Source organism: Typopeltis vanoorti, chromosome 12 (assembly GCF_054136105.1).
Source record: "Typopeltis vanoorti isolate ZY-2024b chromosome 12, IOZ_Tvanoo_1.0, whole genome shotgun sequence".
Taxonomy (NCBI): Eukaryota; Metazoa; Arthropoda; class Arachnida; order Uropygi; family Thelyphonidae; genus Typopeltis; species Typopeltis vanoorti.
In genome coordinates, this window is record NC_143560.1 from 29,553,069 (window position 1) to 29,572,352 (window position 19,284).

A 19,284-nucleotide genomic window follows, 5' to 3' on the forward strand; every position below is an offset into this window, starting at 1 on the left:
GGAATGATGAATGAAATCCTTCATTCCTGTGAGAACGATTTCTGTTATTTGGTCTGAGCAGGTGTTTGGATCAGACAAACTGAAGCAGTAGTTGGACAGTGGGAAGGAGAAATAGAAGTTACGGAGATCCTCCCAGTTGGCGCACCCTTGTAGTTCCGAAGGACACGAGGCTGTGAACTGGTGGGTTAAGATTGTTCTGTGGCAAGAGAGACTTGTATGAGGTTGTGGTCTGAGTTTCCAAGAGGCGGATCAACAACTACAGTATATCTGGCAGTGGAGCTTGTTAGAAAAAGGTCAGGTGTGTTGGCAAATTGAAGGGGGTTGTCTGGTATTTTGGTAGGAACATTGATGATCTGAGATAGGTCATTGCTTAATGCAAACACCTCAGCATCCTTGCCTGCTTGATTGGTGAAACTGGAGAAGGTGGAGCCAATATAAGTTGTGGACATTGAAGTCCTGAAGGAGGAGGATGACCTCACTGTTGCTGCAGAAAGTTGAGCTTTAGAGAGAGAGAAACTTGAAGAGGTCAGAGTGATTGATGGAGTTTGGAGAGCAATAGAGGAAGCATATGAAAATGGCAGGTTGATATGGTAGAGAAATTTTGAGCCAAAGCTGATCAAACAGTAGGGATTTGAGGATTTGTAGTCTCTGGCAAGGTATGTCGGTTCTGATGAATGCACAAGTGCTATCCTTGTGGCGGAATGAGTTGTATAATGTGTAGTTTGGGCAGTTGAAGTTGCCAGTTGGGTTTCTGAAAGGAATAGTAGTTTTGATTTAGATGACTGTACAAGGTGGTTCACATAATTTATATTGCTGTTTAGGCCACAGATGTTGAAGTGGATGTGAAAACTTTTTTTTTTTTTTTTGATAAGAATTATCAAATATTGTTGGTGGGTTGTTGTTTGGTTGGATTTCTGTTGTCTTTTATGATTTTTTTGGTTGGTTTTTGATGTATTTTGTGGATTTTTTCAAACTATTTTGTGTTGGAGAATTTTTGAGATCTGCAGTAGAAACATATTTCTTTCAGTTGTGGTACATTGTGTTTGGTGAGGATGAGATAAAGAGGAAGTGGAACATGCAGACTCACAAACATATCGCCCACACAGAGGGGAGTCAGTCTCCTCTCCATATGTGGCCTCGACAGTTTCCCCTTAGCCACAGTATTTGGTCGCCCTCCAGTCACAAACTGGCAAAATACGTGGTTGCAGGATTTGTCACTTTGTCACTAGCTGATCGGGAAGCCTCCAGGTTCGTAATTACATGGCTTGATCCTGTGTACTAACCAACGGCTGGCCTATGGGACTGTTTTACTGCTGCACCCTTGAATATAGGGGGGTCTGGGCTCCCTACAGTGAGATTGGCATGCCATTTAGGGTATCACTCTCTCACTGCATGTGTGAAGAGTGTGTGTGCAGGGGGGGGGAGAACAGACTGGAACCCTTACTCTAACGACCCAACATGGCTGCATCCACTTCAGGCCTCTAATAAGCAAGGTGGTATTTCACTGGGTGATGAAAGACATCTACCGCTGGAAGGTGGTGATGACTTGACTGCGAGAGGCTATATATATATTGTGCATTGACAGCCCTTTAGTAGCCAAGACATTCAGGTTTTTCATCCTGCAAAAACAAGCAAATGCCACAAGAATACATGTAATTTACAAACATGATACCCTAGTCTCACCATCATTGTTTTGACAAAATTACAAATAACAGTCTGTGTAATGGAAGTTTCTTCAGTCATGTGTAAACTTAAGATTAACTTACCTGGTACCTGCTGGGAGAGTGTTGTCTTAGTTTTAAACATTTTTTACCATTAAAACATGCATATGAGAAATAATATGAAAATCAGTACATAATCTTATATTCATTTTCATTCAGATAGGAGGGTGGTCTGAAAAGTTCTCAGCCTAACAATGAAAAAACAAATACATAATTTCAAAATTATTTATATTTTTCAACATAATCTCCCTTAAGACTAATATATTTATTCCAGCAATGCTCCAGCGCCATTATCCTGTCCCTGTAGTGGTTCTCAGTAAGATCTGCAAAATGCCCCTCTACAGCTGCAATCAGCTCTTGATTCGAAGAAAAACACTGACCAGCAAGGAAGAGTTATAGTTTTGGGAAGAGATAGAAGTCAGAGGGAGCCAAATCTGGGGAATATTGAGGATGTTCCAACAATTCATAGTGCAGATCCCTTAATTTTCCCATTGCCAAAACACCTTTGTGGGCAGGTGCATTGTCCTGATTAAAGATGATTTTTTTCTTCTGCAAACTGGGTCTTTTCTCACAAATTTTTTCGTCTAGTCTGGTTAAAAGATCAGAATAATATTCCCGGGTTATTGTTTACCCTTTTCAAGATAATTGATAAACAAAATGCCTTTAGCATCCCAAAACACCGATGCCACGTCTTTTCCTGCTCATGGAACTGACTTTGTCTTCTTCTTTGGCATTGAACAACCGGCTTCTGTCCACTGTTTTGACTGCTGTTTGGATTCTGGTGTGTAATGGTGAATCCAAGTCTCATCCATAGTAATAAATCGATGTACAAAATCAGTTTTATTCTTGTTAAAATGCTCCAAGCACTGTTCAGAGATTTTCATGCGAGTGCGTTTTTGATCTGCTGTGAGCAAGTGCAGCACCCATCTTGCGCAAAACTTTTTCATTTGCAATTCTTCATGCAAAATATATCCTACCCATTCTTTTGAAATGCCTATAGTCTCAGCAATTTCACGCACTTTGACTCACCGGTCATCCAATACCATGCACTTGATCAATGATTTCTGGTGTTGTTACACTTTTTGGACGTCCTTCACATGGATCATCTTCAAGGCTGGAACAGCTACATTTAAACTCGGCAGCCCATTTCTTAATTGTCGAAAAAGGAAGGAGAAGAGTGCCCATAAACTTTTATGAACTTCGAATGAATTTCTTTTGGTGTTAAACCTTTTATAACTTTTTTTAAAATTTTATAACTGCACGATACTCAATTTTATCCATTTCAAGGGATACAGACAACTCTTTTGCTTCAGACAGCTGTATAAAACAAACTACTTGATAGAATGAATTGCAAACTAATTGCAATTTCACATGGATGCTTATGACAGATATACCAACTTAGAAAAAACAAAAATCTTGCCGATAGTGATGCCATCTATTGTCGAGGCAGAGAACTTTTCAGATCACTCTCATATACTTCCATATCTTAAAAAATTTGATATCAATAAGTTCTTGTTGGGACACAAACATCAAAGTTAGAGAACTGAGAGGAGGGTTTCTTTATAGCCTTTTTAAAAATTCAGAGAATCTGACAATGTTGAGTCTTCATCTTCTCATGGTAAAACCTATTAGTAGGTCTTCAACACACGGATCCTATTAGTAGGTATCGACCTGGATATAGTACAGGGTTATTCAAAATGAAGGAACAAATTGCACTTGTTTATGAATTCTTTATTTTTAGCAATATAAACATGAGTTACATGTCACCTGACAGGAAAGTTATCAGATATTCAGGCACTGATGTATGTACCTCCAGTAATATGATACACATCAAAATGATATTCCATTTCTTACCAGACTTTTTGTAACTTGTCAACATTTATTAAATTCACTGCTGCTACAATTCGATGCTGAAGTTCTTGCAATATGGTGGATAAGGGTGGTACATAAATGGTATCTTTACCAAATCCCCAAAGATAAAAATCGCAAGGGATCAGGTCTGGGGACCTGGGTAGTCACTTGCATAATACAAGATCATCTGTCTCACTTCGACCATTTCCAGTGGTTAGGAAGAGTTGCGGTGAGATAATTACAGATTATGGTGAAAGTGAGGTATTGTCCTATCCAGAGGAAGACCAAGAGATAGGTGGATTGATATAGTACAAAGTGCCTTAGACGATAGAAATATAAGATCTGATAATATTGGAGTCTTGACAAGTAACAGACTGATTTGGAGGAAAATTGTAGATAGGAAGTTATTAATGATGTAAATTTTTCATGTAGTACTATCATATCCTGTACATGGCAGGAATTTGATGATGATGATTTATTCTGTAGATTAAATAATTACTAAAATTTATTAACTTCAGAGAAAAACACATAATTAGCTTTATTAGATAAAATTTTTTCATTGAAATCCTGTTTTGCTCTCTGTTCAATTTTTCTCTCATATATGCATCATTCATTCTTTTTATATCTGATTATTATACTTCTTTTATTAGTATCTCTCAACTTATAATATAGAGGGGCTGTGCAGATATAATGTCATGACAGCCATGTACTTCAAACAGCTAGTTGTGAGTGTTTAGAGCAAAAAATGTTCAGCTACTTATGACATAACTAGAACAAAGATTTTTTTTTACCCCACCAACTTAGTGATTTCATTTTCTCTGCAGAAATATATATAAATATTTTATATTAAAATGCTATGTAAAGCAAGTATTAATCTTGTGAATTAATTTCATTCTCAGTTGATGACTCAGATTATGACCTGGTTAGACTTAATAGCCTCTCTAATTTGTTGATAATTGAACTGTACTGGCATTGGTTAGTATATTGAACAATATACTAACACATATACTGTAAGCATAACATTTACATATATTTTTTGCTATTACACCCAGTTTAAAATTAATGTGTGTGTGTGTGTGTGTGTATATATATATATTATATATATATATATTTGTTATCTTAATTGAAAATAGCGCATAAACACTTTTTCATGTTGGAAGTTTATTTTTCACTTGGTTAGAGTATAATAAATTTAGTTTAATCCTTTATCCAAGTGTGAGCAAACAAAGTTATCTCCACTTGGGCCGGGCTCCCACTGAAGAGACCTCAATAAAGGTCGAAACTAGTCTGGGTAGTGGCCCTTCCCTTAATGCATAACATTAGACATATCTGCAAGGAGATGTGTTTTGCATTATGGGAGATACTGAGATAGGAGTGTTGGTAGCTTGCTCCACCTTTGCAAGGGAGTTTGTACCACCTTCAGGACTGGGGTAAGGTGGTACAACTGGTGTTGTACCACCTTACCCCAGTCCTGAAGATACTTTCAGGCGCAAACTTTGTTTGCTCACACTTGGATAAAGGATTAAACTAAATTTATTAAACACTTTTTCAGTTTCTCTATTAAGAATGCAGTCCATATTTTTCATATATCTACTCTATTTTCATATTCTTTTTGTTCTTTTTATTGCTTTTCTTATGAATTAGTTATAACCATTATTCAGTTTTAGAATCCTGAACACTTCTGCTGGATTTATTTAGGATTATAACATCATCTATGATTAAGTAAAGAGCTGAGTTTGATATCCAGTTTCATGTCACTTCATAACATGATCCATAAATGATGAATTACTGTGGATACAATGTGCACCCTTACCTCACTCCTGAGCTTACATAAGACCACATTCTTATACATCCTTCAGTTCCTTACCATTGACTTACAACTTAAGTAGACTTATTAAGCAAATTGAAGAGATTTTTTTGTTTGCACATTATTATATGTTTTTCCAGAATTACATCTCTAACGAACCAAAAATTTCTCCACTTCTTCCTTGCTGGAACTTTTTTGTGAAATCCTAAGCACACATATCACTTGTTTTTCACTTTCACATTGTCCATAGCACTTTACTTGAAATTACTTGTCATTTATAAATTTTATATAGTGTGGAATACTCCAGTTACTCCTTTCTTTCCCTGATCGCTTTTTCCTGATTATAAAATCTTAGTTATTATTTTGACATTTCTTATCTGATTTATTTTTTCTTCTTTGTTTTCAGTAATACCAGTTATTTCATATGGTATTTCTGTAATTTCTCTGTTCTGTTTTTTATTCCATTGATGCTCTTTATGCCGATGGTGCTTGTTTTCAGTTCTGTTGAGTTTGAGATTGTTCCAGTAACCAACGTTTTGCTGTTCACCCGTGTTACGTAAGAAAAATAGCAGGATTTGTTTAATGAAGTGATTACCCAGCTGGCTTGACATTTCATAATGTTTGCATCATATATGTGTGCAGCTTCAGACCATACAGAACATAATTTTAGTGATCTTACTCTTGGAATCCACTTAGGACTCATGTATTTTGTTCATCATCAAATTGCTGCCATGTATCCTCAAGGGATGTACAGGATATGATAGTACTACATGAAAAATTTACATCATTACTAACTTCCTATCTATAATTTTCCACCAAATCAGTCTGTTACTTGTCAAGACTCCAACATTATCAGATTTTATATTTGTATTGTATAAGGCACTTTTTACCATATGAATCCACCTATATCTTGGTCTTCCTCTGGGTCTTTTTCCTACCAACCTGGCAGAGAACATTTGTTTTGCTAATCTTTCCCTGCCCATTCTGTTTAAGTGACCATATCACTTGAGATTAGCTCTGCTAAAGCATTCCTGGATGCTGACAATGTCTTTCCTAATATCCTTGTTTTTTAATATGATATTGCCATTGATGCCATCTGTTTGTGCTCCTAATCTTTATCATGACTCTCATATCTGCAGTCTCTAGTCTTTGATCAAGTGTTTTACTTCTGACCCAGCTCTCAGATCCGTAAGTTAAAACTGGTTTGAACACTGTCTTGTATACAGCAAATTTAGTGTTCCAACTAATTCTCTCTTATTCCATATGAATTTATTCAATTGACTTCCTACCATACCAGCTTTGTTGATTCTGTTGTCTATTTCCATATTTAATTTACCATCTTCACTAAAAAATGTTTTACTTGTTCCACAGGTTCTCCATTCACAATGCAGTTGACATTTTCACTGATTCTGCCTATTTTCATTGCCTTTGTCTTTTTATTGCTGACCTTCATACCATATCTATTACAACAGTTATTCAATTTAGTCGGGGAATCTTGCAGAATTGTAGCAGATTTATTTAGAAGTATAACATCATCCGCATAAAGCAAAGAGCTGACATTAACATCTCCAATTTTGAAATCAGGTTTAATACCACTTTCCTTCATAATGTGATCTATATAGATAATGAATGTGAGAGAGAGAGAGAGAGAGGATAATGTACATCCTTGTCTGAAGCCAGATTTAACATTAAACCATTTCCTGTACTACCTTCAATTCTAACTGCTGACTTACAACTCAAATAAATAATAACTATTGCTTGATATAATGCCCCATTGACACCATATAACTGTAGTGTAATGAATAGCTTCTCTCTTTACACCTTGTCATATGCCTTTTCCAGATCTACAAAACTTAAATACAGATCTTTGTTATATTCCCATGATTTTTCAACAAATTGTCATAAAGTGAAGATCTGATCCTGACAGCCCCTATTTGACCTGAATCCAGCTTGTTCTTCACAAAGCTTTTCTTCCACCATTCTTCTCAACCGTTGCCGAAGTATACTTGCATAAATCTTACCAGGAACACTCAGTAGGAAAATACCTCTGTAATTCTCAGATTGTTTTATTTCCTTTTTTATATATGGGTACTATGAGAGCTCTACTCCAATCATCAGGAATTCGTCCCTCTGTCCAAGCCTTCTTATAGTAGTTGCAGTGCAACCACTAAAAGGAGGCCTTTTATACCTCCATACTTCATCATTTCTGGTCTAATATCATCTACTCCAGATGCCTTTCCACATTTCAAGCCTTTGATGGCTTTTTCTACTTCAAGTATGGATATGTATTCCTGACTGCATGCCTGATCAATGTTTTTTACCACTGTGCTATCACTGGTTGTTTCATTTAGCAATTTTTCAAAGTAATTACACCATACTCTAAGAAGATCTTTTTCTCCAGTCTTCATGTCACCTTTATCATCTCTAATTCCATTTACAACACTCTTTCCTCCATTTCTGAGCTTCTTCAACAACCTCCAGAATATCTTGCCACCTTATTGATATTTATTTTTTATGTTCTTATTAAAGTCTTCCCATGACTTTTGTTTTGCTAACAAACAACTTGCTAAATGGGCTTCAACTTAAGAACAACACAAAAAATAATTAACTTTCTTTACAGTATCTAATCAGTATATCTCCTATACCTTATATCAAAAGCATTTCTGAATGCTATGCAAAGATTATTAAAAAAACAAACAAATTGCTACCTTCCAGCCCATCAACCAAATTCACCAGCTGTTATCCTTTCCAAAGGATAAACTTACATCAACGATGCTACTTGATGTGTACCAAGTGCCATGCTTGCACAACTTATCTTACTATGAACAAACAGGACAATAAGTAAAAAAAAATTATTTCTGAACATCAGTCACAGCTGGCTTATCAAATCTCATAAATTTGGCCTAGCACAACATAGAATTGAAAACACCAACCACAGGATCCAGTGCAATAGCACCAAATTACACAGATCTATGTATAAATATGAATGTTTATTCAAAGAAAGTGCTAGAGCCCTATTTCATCAACTGAACCTTAATCATAATGACTGTCTTTCCATCACTAAAGTCTGGGAAATTGTAATCCTCACCTGTATTATAAAATAGGTTCTATTTTAATCAAATTTCATTTAGTTTTAATTTCAATCCTAATATTTTATCCTAATGCAAGCACAGTACTATTTCTTTATTCAAATTTTTCTCTATTGTTCTTCGCTTACATTAATGATGTCTTACGATATGCAAGACAAAATAGTTGTATAATAATTTTTACTGTGGGACGTGGGATTTTATAGTCATGGAAACTCTACAGGTATCATTACACAATAAACTAAACCTTAGAATTAAATTCACTTTACACAGGAAAACAACTGTTACTCATCTTTTCTATATTATTTAGTTACTAAATTAGCAGATGATTTTCTCTCCTACTTGGAGACTAGGAAACTTAAGGTATACACCAACAGATATCCAACATCAACTTAAGTTATCATCATAATATGACAACAAAAATATTAACAGAGCTAATATCAATGTATGTTCCAGAACAAACTTAAACATTTTTATTACCCAAAATAGTATAATTTTATTAAAAAGATTACACTTTCCTCCTCTCATATCTAACTTGCAGACTAATAGAGAAACAACAGACTACTCCAAAACTGTAATAGTTTTTTATAATTTGGGAGGGGAATAAGACAAGTTCTTAATCAATATCATAAAGTACATATGAATCTCTGTTTGAATTATTTTATCTATTTCTGGCCAAGATTAGATCCATTTGTTATCAGTATGCAGATACCCTGCCAATGTAAATTAGTTTATTATCGTTAATCTTGAAAGATCAATATTATAATGCCAAGACTATCTGATTAAAAAAAATATATCTGAACACTCCTTTTTAGTAGTGAATATGGATATATATATCATGACAATAGCTCATATAGGTATAAAAGGAAGCACACGGTTTTGCAATCTTCATTGGCAAACATTAACAGTGAAATAGTGATGTCCTCAGTGATTTTCATTGCATCACTTTCATAGGATACCACCTTTGCAACACCTCAGGAATTTCTGCTCTGCCGCAGTTTCCCTGATCAACTGTAAGAGATGTTATTGTAAAGCAGAAACACCTAGGAGTAACACCAGTATACAATCACAACTGGGTTGGTAGGCCACACAAAATCAGAGTGAAACTGTCAAGTGCTGAAGCATGTGGCATGAAAAAATTGCCAGTCTTCAGTTTAAAACACTCGCTACCAAGTTCAAAATGCCTCTGAAAGTAACACCTGCACCTGGCACCACACATATAATTCCATAATTTAACATGCCCTTGAGCTTTGTCTAGAGCTGAAGAACATAGGCTTCCATGGCTGTGCAGCTGCACACAAGACATCAGCCAAGCATCATCAAGTAGAATGGTGTAAAGCTTCCTTCCATTGAACTCCTGAGCATTCTCTGAAGGGATTCATCATTGGCAGTCTGATAGACAAATCTGGGTGTGATGGAAACCAGGAGAACTTCCTGCCCAAATATTTTCTGCCAACTCTGAAGTTTTGTGGAAGAACCATCATGGTCTGGGGCTGTTTTTCATGTCTTGGGAAGGGAATCCTAATGCTGTGGCTTATAATGACATTATTACTATTATTACGGGTGACTCCAGGGAGTCCTTAGATTCATCGAGGGAGGCCCTAAACATCATGTCCACACAACCATACGACATTCTCACAGTATCTATCATACCTTGCCTTGAACTCACTCACCATCATAGCACCCACAACAGACTCTGGCAGCTTATTCCACTCATTTACCACTCTAAAAGTAAAGAACCCAGCTCTAACAAACTTGCTAACCACACTCTTCCCCAGCTTCCATAGGTGTCCCCTAGTTCTCCCACCACCAGTCCTGATCTCAAAAATATCCTCTGAATTAATCCTATAGAAACCCTTTAGCAATTTGAATGTCTCGATTGTCTCGATCATATCTCCCCTTTTCCGCCTATCAACTAATTTCTGCAACCCACAAATCTTAAACCTGTTCTCATAAGATTCATTCCATAGACCTGCTATAGATCTTGGTCACTCGCCTCTGGATCCTCTCCACCTCCTCCCTATCAAGAAGAAACCTAGGTAACCAAATCTGAGCATAGTAGTCGAGATGAGGTCTTATCAAGGCTCTGTACAGAGGTACAATAACTTGCTTGTCTCTGCTCGTCAAAGTATTTTTCAACAACCAAGTGAGTTGATGAACTGATTTAGCTACTTTTGCAATGTGCCCCCTAAACTTCATCTCCCTATCCACCAACACTCCCAAGTCCCTGGCCTCATCAATCTCCTGGAGTACAGTTCCACCAAAATGTGGTATACTGCTGCTAATCTTTTCACCCCAAAATGCATTACCTTACATTTTGTCACATTAAATTGACATCCATTCTCCTTAGCCCAGAACTCCAATCTATCCAAATCATCCTGCAAGATTTTGACATCTTCTACATTCACTATTGCCCTACCCAACTTTGCATCATCAGCGAACAACTGAACTGTTCCTCTTAGATCCTTTACTATATCGTTAATGAACAAATTAAACAGCAGTGGTCCAAGAACAGAATCCTGCATCACACCACTAGTCACAGGCCGTCTTTTGGACTCTATTCCTGAATAAACTACTCTCTGATATCTCTCCATCAACCACCCACCTATCCATCTCACCAACCCTATATCCATTCCCATATGTTGTAGTTTACGGATTAGAATTCCATGTGGTATCCTGTCAAATGCCTTAGCCAGGTCCAGCAGTATCACTGTAAACCCATTACCCTTATCCAGTTCAGCTGTCACCGTGTTATAAAACTTGAGCAAGTTAGACTCAGATTAAACAACATGGTCAAGGGCACTGATCATTCTTTAGCCACTTCACGTAAGACCCGTGCCGGTATACCATCCAATCCCACAGATGTATTCACATTAAGGTTCTGTAATAGACTATTTATCTCCACTTCATTCATTATAATTCCTGTATAAAGTAATGGTTCCTTCATTTTTTCAATGTCGCCACCTGGATGATATACTCTTGCAAAGTGCTTGCTCAGTAATTCCACTATATCGACTGATTCAGTGACCACTTTACCATCGTCATTCCTTAAAATCATTTTGCTGTGTACAGTTTTTTTTTTTTTTGCTTGCAGCATATTGAAAGAACTGTTTGGGATTCTCTTTAGCTTGCATAGCTAGTTTCCTTTCATAATCCGCTTTTGCTTTTTTTACCACGCTCGTTACACTTGTGGCCTGCACTTTATACCGTTCGTGTACCTGCAGGTCACCTCTTTCTTTAAATTCCCTCCACAGTTGGTTCTTTTTTTTGCAGCTTAAGCTTAATGGTGTTATTCATCCATTTATCCCCTACCTGTTTTATTATTCGGACCCTAGGTATGCAATCAGCCATAATCTCCTGTAAATGCTAGTTGACCACTTCCCATGCTCTATCGACATCCAGCCCTTGCAGTTGTACATGCCATGGCACTGATCCAAGCAATCTCGTAAGCTTGTCATACTTGCCAACATGGTAATTCCACATATTCCTTGTCTTAATTGAAAATTCCACACCTTTAGCCACCTCCCAGGTCAAGACCTTATGATCACTCTCACTGATAGGTGGCAACATGGTCATATTCATTACAGTCAAATTCTCAGATGCTATTACCAGGTCAATCACTCTCACACCCCTAGTATTTTCAATTACATGCTGTCAATTACATTCTAGACAATTCTGTGATTTGAGCTGTATGATAACAGTTTTATGAAGGCCCTTTCTTGTATCAACACAACAATACTCCATTTACAAAGTGAGTTCTATGCATGAATGGTTTAATGAGATGGCTGTTAAAGAACTTCATTGGCCTGTAGAGAGCCCTCATCTACCTCACTGAAGAGTTGTAGATTGGATTGGACTGACTGACCTCTTTATTGCACTTCTAGAAGAAGAATGGAAGGGAATTACTGCAGCAATTAACCAAAATCTGGTGCAAAACCTTTCCAGAAGGTTGTTATAGTGTAAAAATTTGATGTAGCTTAATAATGCCAGAAAGCCTTACATCAATTTTTACAGAAGTCAAGCCCTGTAAGGTTGTTATAAAAATAACCTGTATATCTATATATAGTTAAAACAGTTTGTTAATGTAAATAATCCCATAGGGACTGTCTGTACTTACTGCCCTAAAAAGGAAAATTGTAGATTGTATTACACAAAGGCAATACCTTGCCACCAGAAAACTTTGTATGTTAGCTCCTTATAAGGATATGTGAAAGTTGTTGGTGAATTCCGATTGTAAACACTCGAGGTCAGTGTCAGATATACCGACAAACTTCAGATGCACTTCCGCTGCCCGAACAAATAGGATTAAAGGAGTGTAGTAGAAGATCAAAGAAAGGGTCAGTGTCGAGGAAAGAACAAGGGATCGCACCGAAATATTCAGGGTCCCATATCTTTGTGCAGGGTTCCGAAAGAAGGTGAATAAAAGGCGTTGGCCGGAAGATCGAGTATCAGTTATCCATAGGTCGTCATCAGTTATCCAGAAGTCGTCATTGGTTATCCATAGATCGTCACTGGTACCCCAGCGGTTGTCCGTCAGGTGTAAGCCATCGAAGATGCGACTTCAGGAGAAGTCATGCCAGTGGTCTGTAAGAAAGATGACAGGAGCTGGTCCGCCAGGCAAGGCATTGATCTGATGACAAACCTTTGCTGGGAGCCATTGTCCAAACAAAGGAATTTTCGAGCGGGAAAGAATTGCTTCGTTAGTTTGATATGCATGCAAGTACTCCTCAGGCCGAAAATCTTCGCCCGAGTGCTGGGAGGACAGCATCCCAGCAGAAGCCGTCAATAAATCTATCGCCGGCATAAAAAGGGAGAGAAAACCTGATACGGGAGGAAAAGGTCAGGACTCCAATCTGAAGCCAGGGAATGAGAATACCCAGTGGGTAGCAGCCCTAAAGTGAGTTTGCTTTTTTTTCTTCAATTTTGTGAATTATAGGAGAACTTTATTAGAGGACTGTTAAGATTAAACTGCTGAATTTGAGCGAAGTTAATGGTTGGATGTAAAATGTTTAATAAGTAATCGAAGATTATGTGTGTAACAGTCAGAGAGTTTGTTAATGGTTCACTTTGCCTAGATTATTATCTTAGTATCAGAGGGATGTGTAATGATATTCTTGTGTGTATAACAGATAAGGAGCAACAGTTTGTTAATAGTATAATTGCTTAGAATAGAAACTTGATATCGGAAAGGAGTGGATATTTATGTGACATGATTATCATAAATTGGAAGGGAATCTTAAAATAATTGTGCTATTTAGAGTTAAACTAAGCATTTTTTTTCCTTTGATGAAATAATAGTATAAATTGTTTTATGGTAAATAAATGTGTTGTTAAAATGTTAATCGAGTGTTGCCTGATATTTAATTTTTCGATGCACTGTTCCGAAAAATATTAGAGCCTATTAGTGGGAACCCAGGAGAAAGGGTAGATAGTAGACCATGACTGCAGCTATTAATTAATCAGGGATAATTTGAATGTAATGGGAAAACTACTGGATGCACTTACCACTTCTTATTACTAGAAAACAGACATCAGTGGTGCAGCTTATCAAATAAATTTTCTGGTGTTCAAGGAATAAGAAGGCAAGTGTGGAAGGCAGTATAGCTTAAAGAGATAGAGATATAAGGAAAATAATAAGATATATAAAAGGAGATACCCCCCTCCCCTCCTCGTTTACAATAACAGCACAAGGCAGACCAGTTCCATATTGATGTCTTTCATATTAGAGAGAGAGAGTTGGAATGAGCAGGCATCTGAATATTTTTTTTATCAGATAGTGTACATAGATATTAACCAGTATTAATAACTTATCTTGATGAATTTTCATATTGTTCCAACAAATTCTAGTGTTTAATGAGGAGATGAGCATGACAGATATAACCGGTTGTCCTTGTATATTGGGTGGATTATCTGCACACATTTTACTTATTGGCCAGTAATTATCGTTCATAAAAAGAAGCCACCATGAAAGATGCTTTTGATGGTACAGTTCTTTACTTAAAAACGTGTTTATTTTATGTATGTTATGTTCCAACGAGCAGTTCCCATCTATCATAAGATTAATATTTTAGAAAATATTACTCTTCAACTTTTAGGGTTGCATGGAACAGGGATATGATGGTGGAACAGCATTTGTTTCCAAAAATAACAGCTTTGCCGAAGACTTTGCAATAAATTTGAAAAACTACTTCGTTCACTTGGAATCAAAATTAGGTAGGTCATAAATAGCTTTGGTTTCTGGGATATTATTTCTAGGTTATTTATTCATTTTATTTGTTATTTCTTGTTGGTATTTGTATATTCCATTAGTTACAATAAAATGGGTATATCATTACATTAATAGTTACTGAATATGTTAAAAAAAAAAATTGGATGAGTTGCATTACCTATATATAATATTAGTACATAGTAGAACATTAAGATACATTTACTTTTAGAACATATAATTGCATAATTTAACATGCCCTAAAAGAAGGATAAAATTTTGTTCTTGTATGAAATACAATACAATAAAATAACAAAATTAGACAAATAAAATGATTGAATGACAGCATTTTATATATAATTTATATATGTAAAATGTTACGTAGGGGATGAGGAGAGGAAGATAAACATGCCATTGCCATTTATGAGGATGGTATTCTCCCAAAACTTGCCAATGGGTAGACAGCCATTCCAATTTATGTTTAGGTAGTGTAGAAGTGCATGCCCTTGAAATAACTGCTCAAACCTAAACCAGCACTGATGTAAAAGATGAGTATTAGACCGGAGGATATTGTGATTAGTGTCCACTGTGTTGTACATGGCCAGATTTTTAGTTTATTGTTGTTGGTATAAGACTGGTGTTCTTGTAACTATTTTTTGACAGAACATCCTGTTTGTTCAAAGCACAAGAGGAGGTAATCACACTAAATACCTGAGCATGTCATAATCACCAGCCTTATAGATCCACATATATCCCTTTCTCACAGAAAGGGATATATGTGGATGTATGTGTATATATAAGTATATATATATATACTTATATATACACTTTTACTATATACCCATATATCTTGTATATACACATATAAGATATATGTGTATATATAAGTCCTCATATGGCTTGTCACCACCTAAGGATCATGAGGTGATCCTTATCACCAACTGGAGAGAGATTCAACACTGCATTTACATTAACATCCTCTGATGAGATAATCGCACTGAACCAAGCAAACATGCCTCTGAGATGCCTGCGATGTATGGGATAGGGACCGTAGGGATAGACTTGTAAGTGTCCAGAATGCATTTAATCTCCCTTGAGGTGAATCCATTATGTAGTATGATGCATTGGATGTTACCCAGCTCTTGTTGGAGATCCTTGGAATTAGAACAGATAATGTGATGATGGCTTTTGCATCTGTTCTGGTTTTGGTTTGAGTGGTTATTTAAAGAGAGTGCTGAAGCACTTCTGCACCACTTAAACTTAGTTGTATGACTGTCTATCCATGATCAAGATTCAGGAGAGTTTCATTCTCATAAATGGCAAGCAATAGCATGCTTACCTTCCTCTCCCCCTCCCTCCCTTTTTATTTATACATATATATATTTACACACACACACACAATGTTAAGTCATTTAATCATTTTATTTATCTAATTTTGTTATTTTATTGTATTTAAGTTAATTTTTAAATGTTTTCAATTTTTTTAAAATTTAATTTTTGAATTGAAATATTTATTTCAATTCAGAACTTTTCCATAGTTGGTTATTAAAAGAAATATTTCTGTTAATCTGTTTTTAGGAGAAATCAATGAACTTGATTCCAGGGTGAAACTTGTTGATCTTTGTGCACTTTATGTACTATACTTTCATTTATTTAGAGTTTCGGATCGAAAACTTTTCAAATCAATTTGGGATATTTACAGAAAGGTAAGTAATTGAAGCATAAGAAAGATAATTTATTTGATAAAAGTTCATGAAATTTATTTAATATTTCTGAGTATACCAATGTTTTAGTGCTATTAAACAGTGTTTATTGTAGCACTTCAGAACCATCCTGTCTATCTTTTTAACCCTTTCTTAAATCAAACTTTCAACATTTCTTAGGTCAGCTTAACTACATAACTTCTCTACTCTCTGAGATTCTGTGAATCTGAATCTTACTACCAAATATACATGGTGGTATATTTAGATTTTGGTAAAGCCTTTCATAGAAATGGAACTAAATTTCCCTGTGAATGTATTTAGGTAGCAAATTAATTTCAAATCGCCCTTTATTTGGGTGCCTGTATTGGTTTTTAAAAAAAAATTCCATGCTTGGTCTGTAGAATAGGGCTTATGTAAATTCTGTAAATTCATGATATTTGTGATAATTACTGGTTGTAGTTTCCTTTTATGTGACTGTGTAGTTGAGCGTGTTTTATTATTATTTTTATATATATATATTTATACCATGTATGATACATAAATAATGTTATTCGTGGTGCCGATGTAAACAAGAACAGTGTTTGATATGGGGAATTTTGTGAAATGTAGTGTGTGCACGATGCATTCGTTACCAAGAGAAAATGGATGGCGGTGTGAGAGTGATAGTGGAGAGAGAGAGAGTGTTGTAGACGTTTTACGAGCCAGAATTGTGAGACTTGTTGGAAGCGATAAAATGAAGTAGCAGAAGTTAATGCTGAGAGCCGTGAAACGGAAAATGTTGTTGTGAATGGGGGTGTGGGTTTAAACGTAGTGAAAAAATTGTGAAAGAGTATAAATGAGACAAGTAAAATAGTATATGTGAAAGTTAAACCAATGCACTGTAATATAACAAGCATAATAAATAGTGAAATATTGGTGTTGAGTCATCTGGAGGAACTGTTGCTGTGAGAGAGATGATTGAAGTGAATGGAAGACACCCGAGAAAGCAAGAGGTTGTAAAGATGATGTGAAACAGCAGCAAGTTGTGAATGCAGATGCGAGTGGCATGAGTGAAGAGGATGAAAGAGAAGGAATACAAGACAAACAGGGAATGGGGAAGGTCGGGATGGACAGGGAGACACTGCATGAAAAGAGTGAATAATGGATATAGGAGGAGATGTATATGTGTACAAGGAAGGATTGGGTTGACCAGGAAATGTGTGGGGGATAAACAGGTCTGAGGGGAGGTGTAAGATCAGTGATGATAGAGATGAGTGGCTGGGGGATGTGAAGGAGTCACATCTGAGAAGTGGGATTGGGGAGGCCAGAAATAAGCTAGTATTTATGTTTACAAATGCCAGAAGTATTTGGATGATCATTATGGATGATTTTAATCATGGTAATATAGACTGAAATGAAGAGACAGCATCTGGGACAAAAGAGAATTTCTTGTTTTTGAGGAACATCTACCTTAGGCAGTATATAACATAGGGTATATGGGGATTAAAGGGTCTTGGATTTGATTATCTCATCAGAGGATATTAATGTAAATGCGGTGTTGAATCTCTGTCTCCAGTTGGTGAGAGGGACCATGAGGTGATTACTTAGGTGATGACAAGTCTTATGAGGACTTCTGTGAGAAAGGGATATATGTGGATCTATAAGGCTGGTGATTATGAAAAGCTCAGGAGACAACTTGCAGCTGTATCATGGAATGAAGAATTTGAAGGAAAGAGATCAGTGCTGCTTGGGACTTCCTGTTCAGGAACTTCTTTCAGAGGCAATGTCTGGATTAATTCCGAAGGTCAAGCAGTCAAATAAGGTGGGTGCAAAATGGATGAATGAAGAGGTGAAGCATGCAACTTGGAAGATGAAGGCACTATGGAGGCAGCATAAGTAGTGGTAATAGTCAGTTGCATGAGGAGTACAAAGAGCAAGCAAGAGGGTTTAACTCGCTTGGTAAAGGTAGCAAAAGTGCAGTATGAGCAGCAGTTAATTTCAAAAATGATTATGGAAGGATGATGCTAGTTGGAGAGAATGGTAGAATGAAAACCAATGAGCAAGATATAGTACAGATGTTAAATGAGCAGTTCATAAAGGTATTTCATCCCCGTGAAGTAACGTCATGCAGAACTTGAGCATTGGGAAGGGAGGAGATGGAGGAGTCACTGATGGTAAGTATGCAGGAAGTATAAGAGGAATTAAGTAAACTTGATGTCAGTAAAACTGTGTTGAGGGAATGTTTCAGGGAGTTAACAACAGCTTAACTTGCCTCTCTAACTTGAGTCTTGCATTTGCCCAAGTTCCAAAAAAGGAGTGGAAAGAGGGCAAAATTGTTCTGCTTCATAAAGTGTGGGGGGGCAGGGGGGTGATAAAACTAAGGCTTTGAATTTCAACCAGTTTGTTTGCCTGGAGTTGTGGTAAAGGTAGTAGAGAGGCTGTTGAGGACCAGATTCAGAATTGGTTCTGAATTTGGTTGGTTCTCTTTGATGGACAGCATGGGTTTGCTAGAGGAAGATCATCTTTCAGCAATCTGCTTACTTATTATAACAAGGTGATAGTTGCATTGAACAAAGGTTAAGCATACATGGTGGTATATTTAGATTTTGGTAAAGCCTTTCATAGATTGCCACATGACATGCTGGTAATTAAACTGGAACAGATGGGGTTGCATAGTAGATTAATTCACTGGATTGGAGATTGGCTCTGATTGATATCAACAAGCTGTGTATGCAAAGTGATATCCCAGAGGAGGAAAGTCACCAGTGGTGTACCCCAGTCTGTTTTGGGTCCATTGCTGTTTATTTTGTATGTAAATGATATCGAGAACGGTGTGAATGATGATATACAGTTGTTTGCGGATGATGCAAAGTTGGGAAGAACTATGAGGAATATGATGGATGTTGTAGCTTTGCAAGTGGACTTGAATAGA

At 36.6% G+C, this 19,284-nt stretch overlaps 1 protein-coding gene across 2 annotated transcripts in view; it reads left to right on the forward strand.

Moving 5' to 3' along the window:
- The window catches only part of SWIP (strumpellin and WASH-interacting protein), a 557,147-nt gene that overhangs the window by 91,884 nt on the left and 445,979 nt on the right, over window positions 1-19,284 (forward strand). For both annotated transcript variants that reach the window (XM_090402140.1, XM_090402141.1), the window contains 2 exons: window positions 14,561-14,678; window positions 16,249-16,376. In XM_090402140.1, coding sequence (XP_090258266.1) covers window positions 14,561-14,678; window positions 16,249-16,376 — 246 coding nt within the window. The remainder of the gene's footprint in view (window positions 1-14,560; window positions 14,679-16,248; window positions 16,377-19,284) is intronic.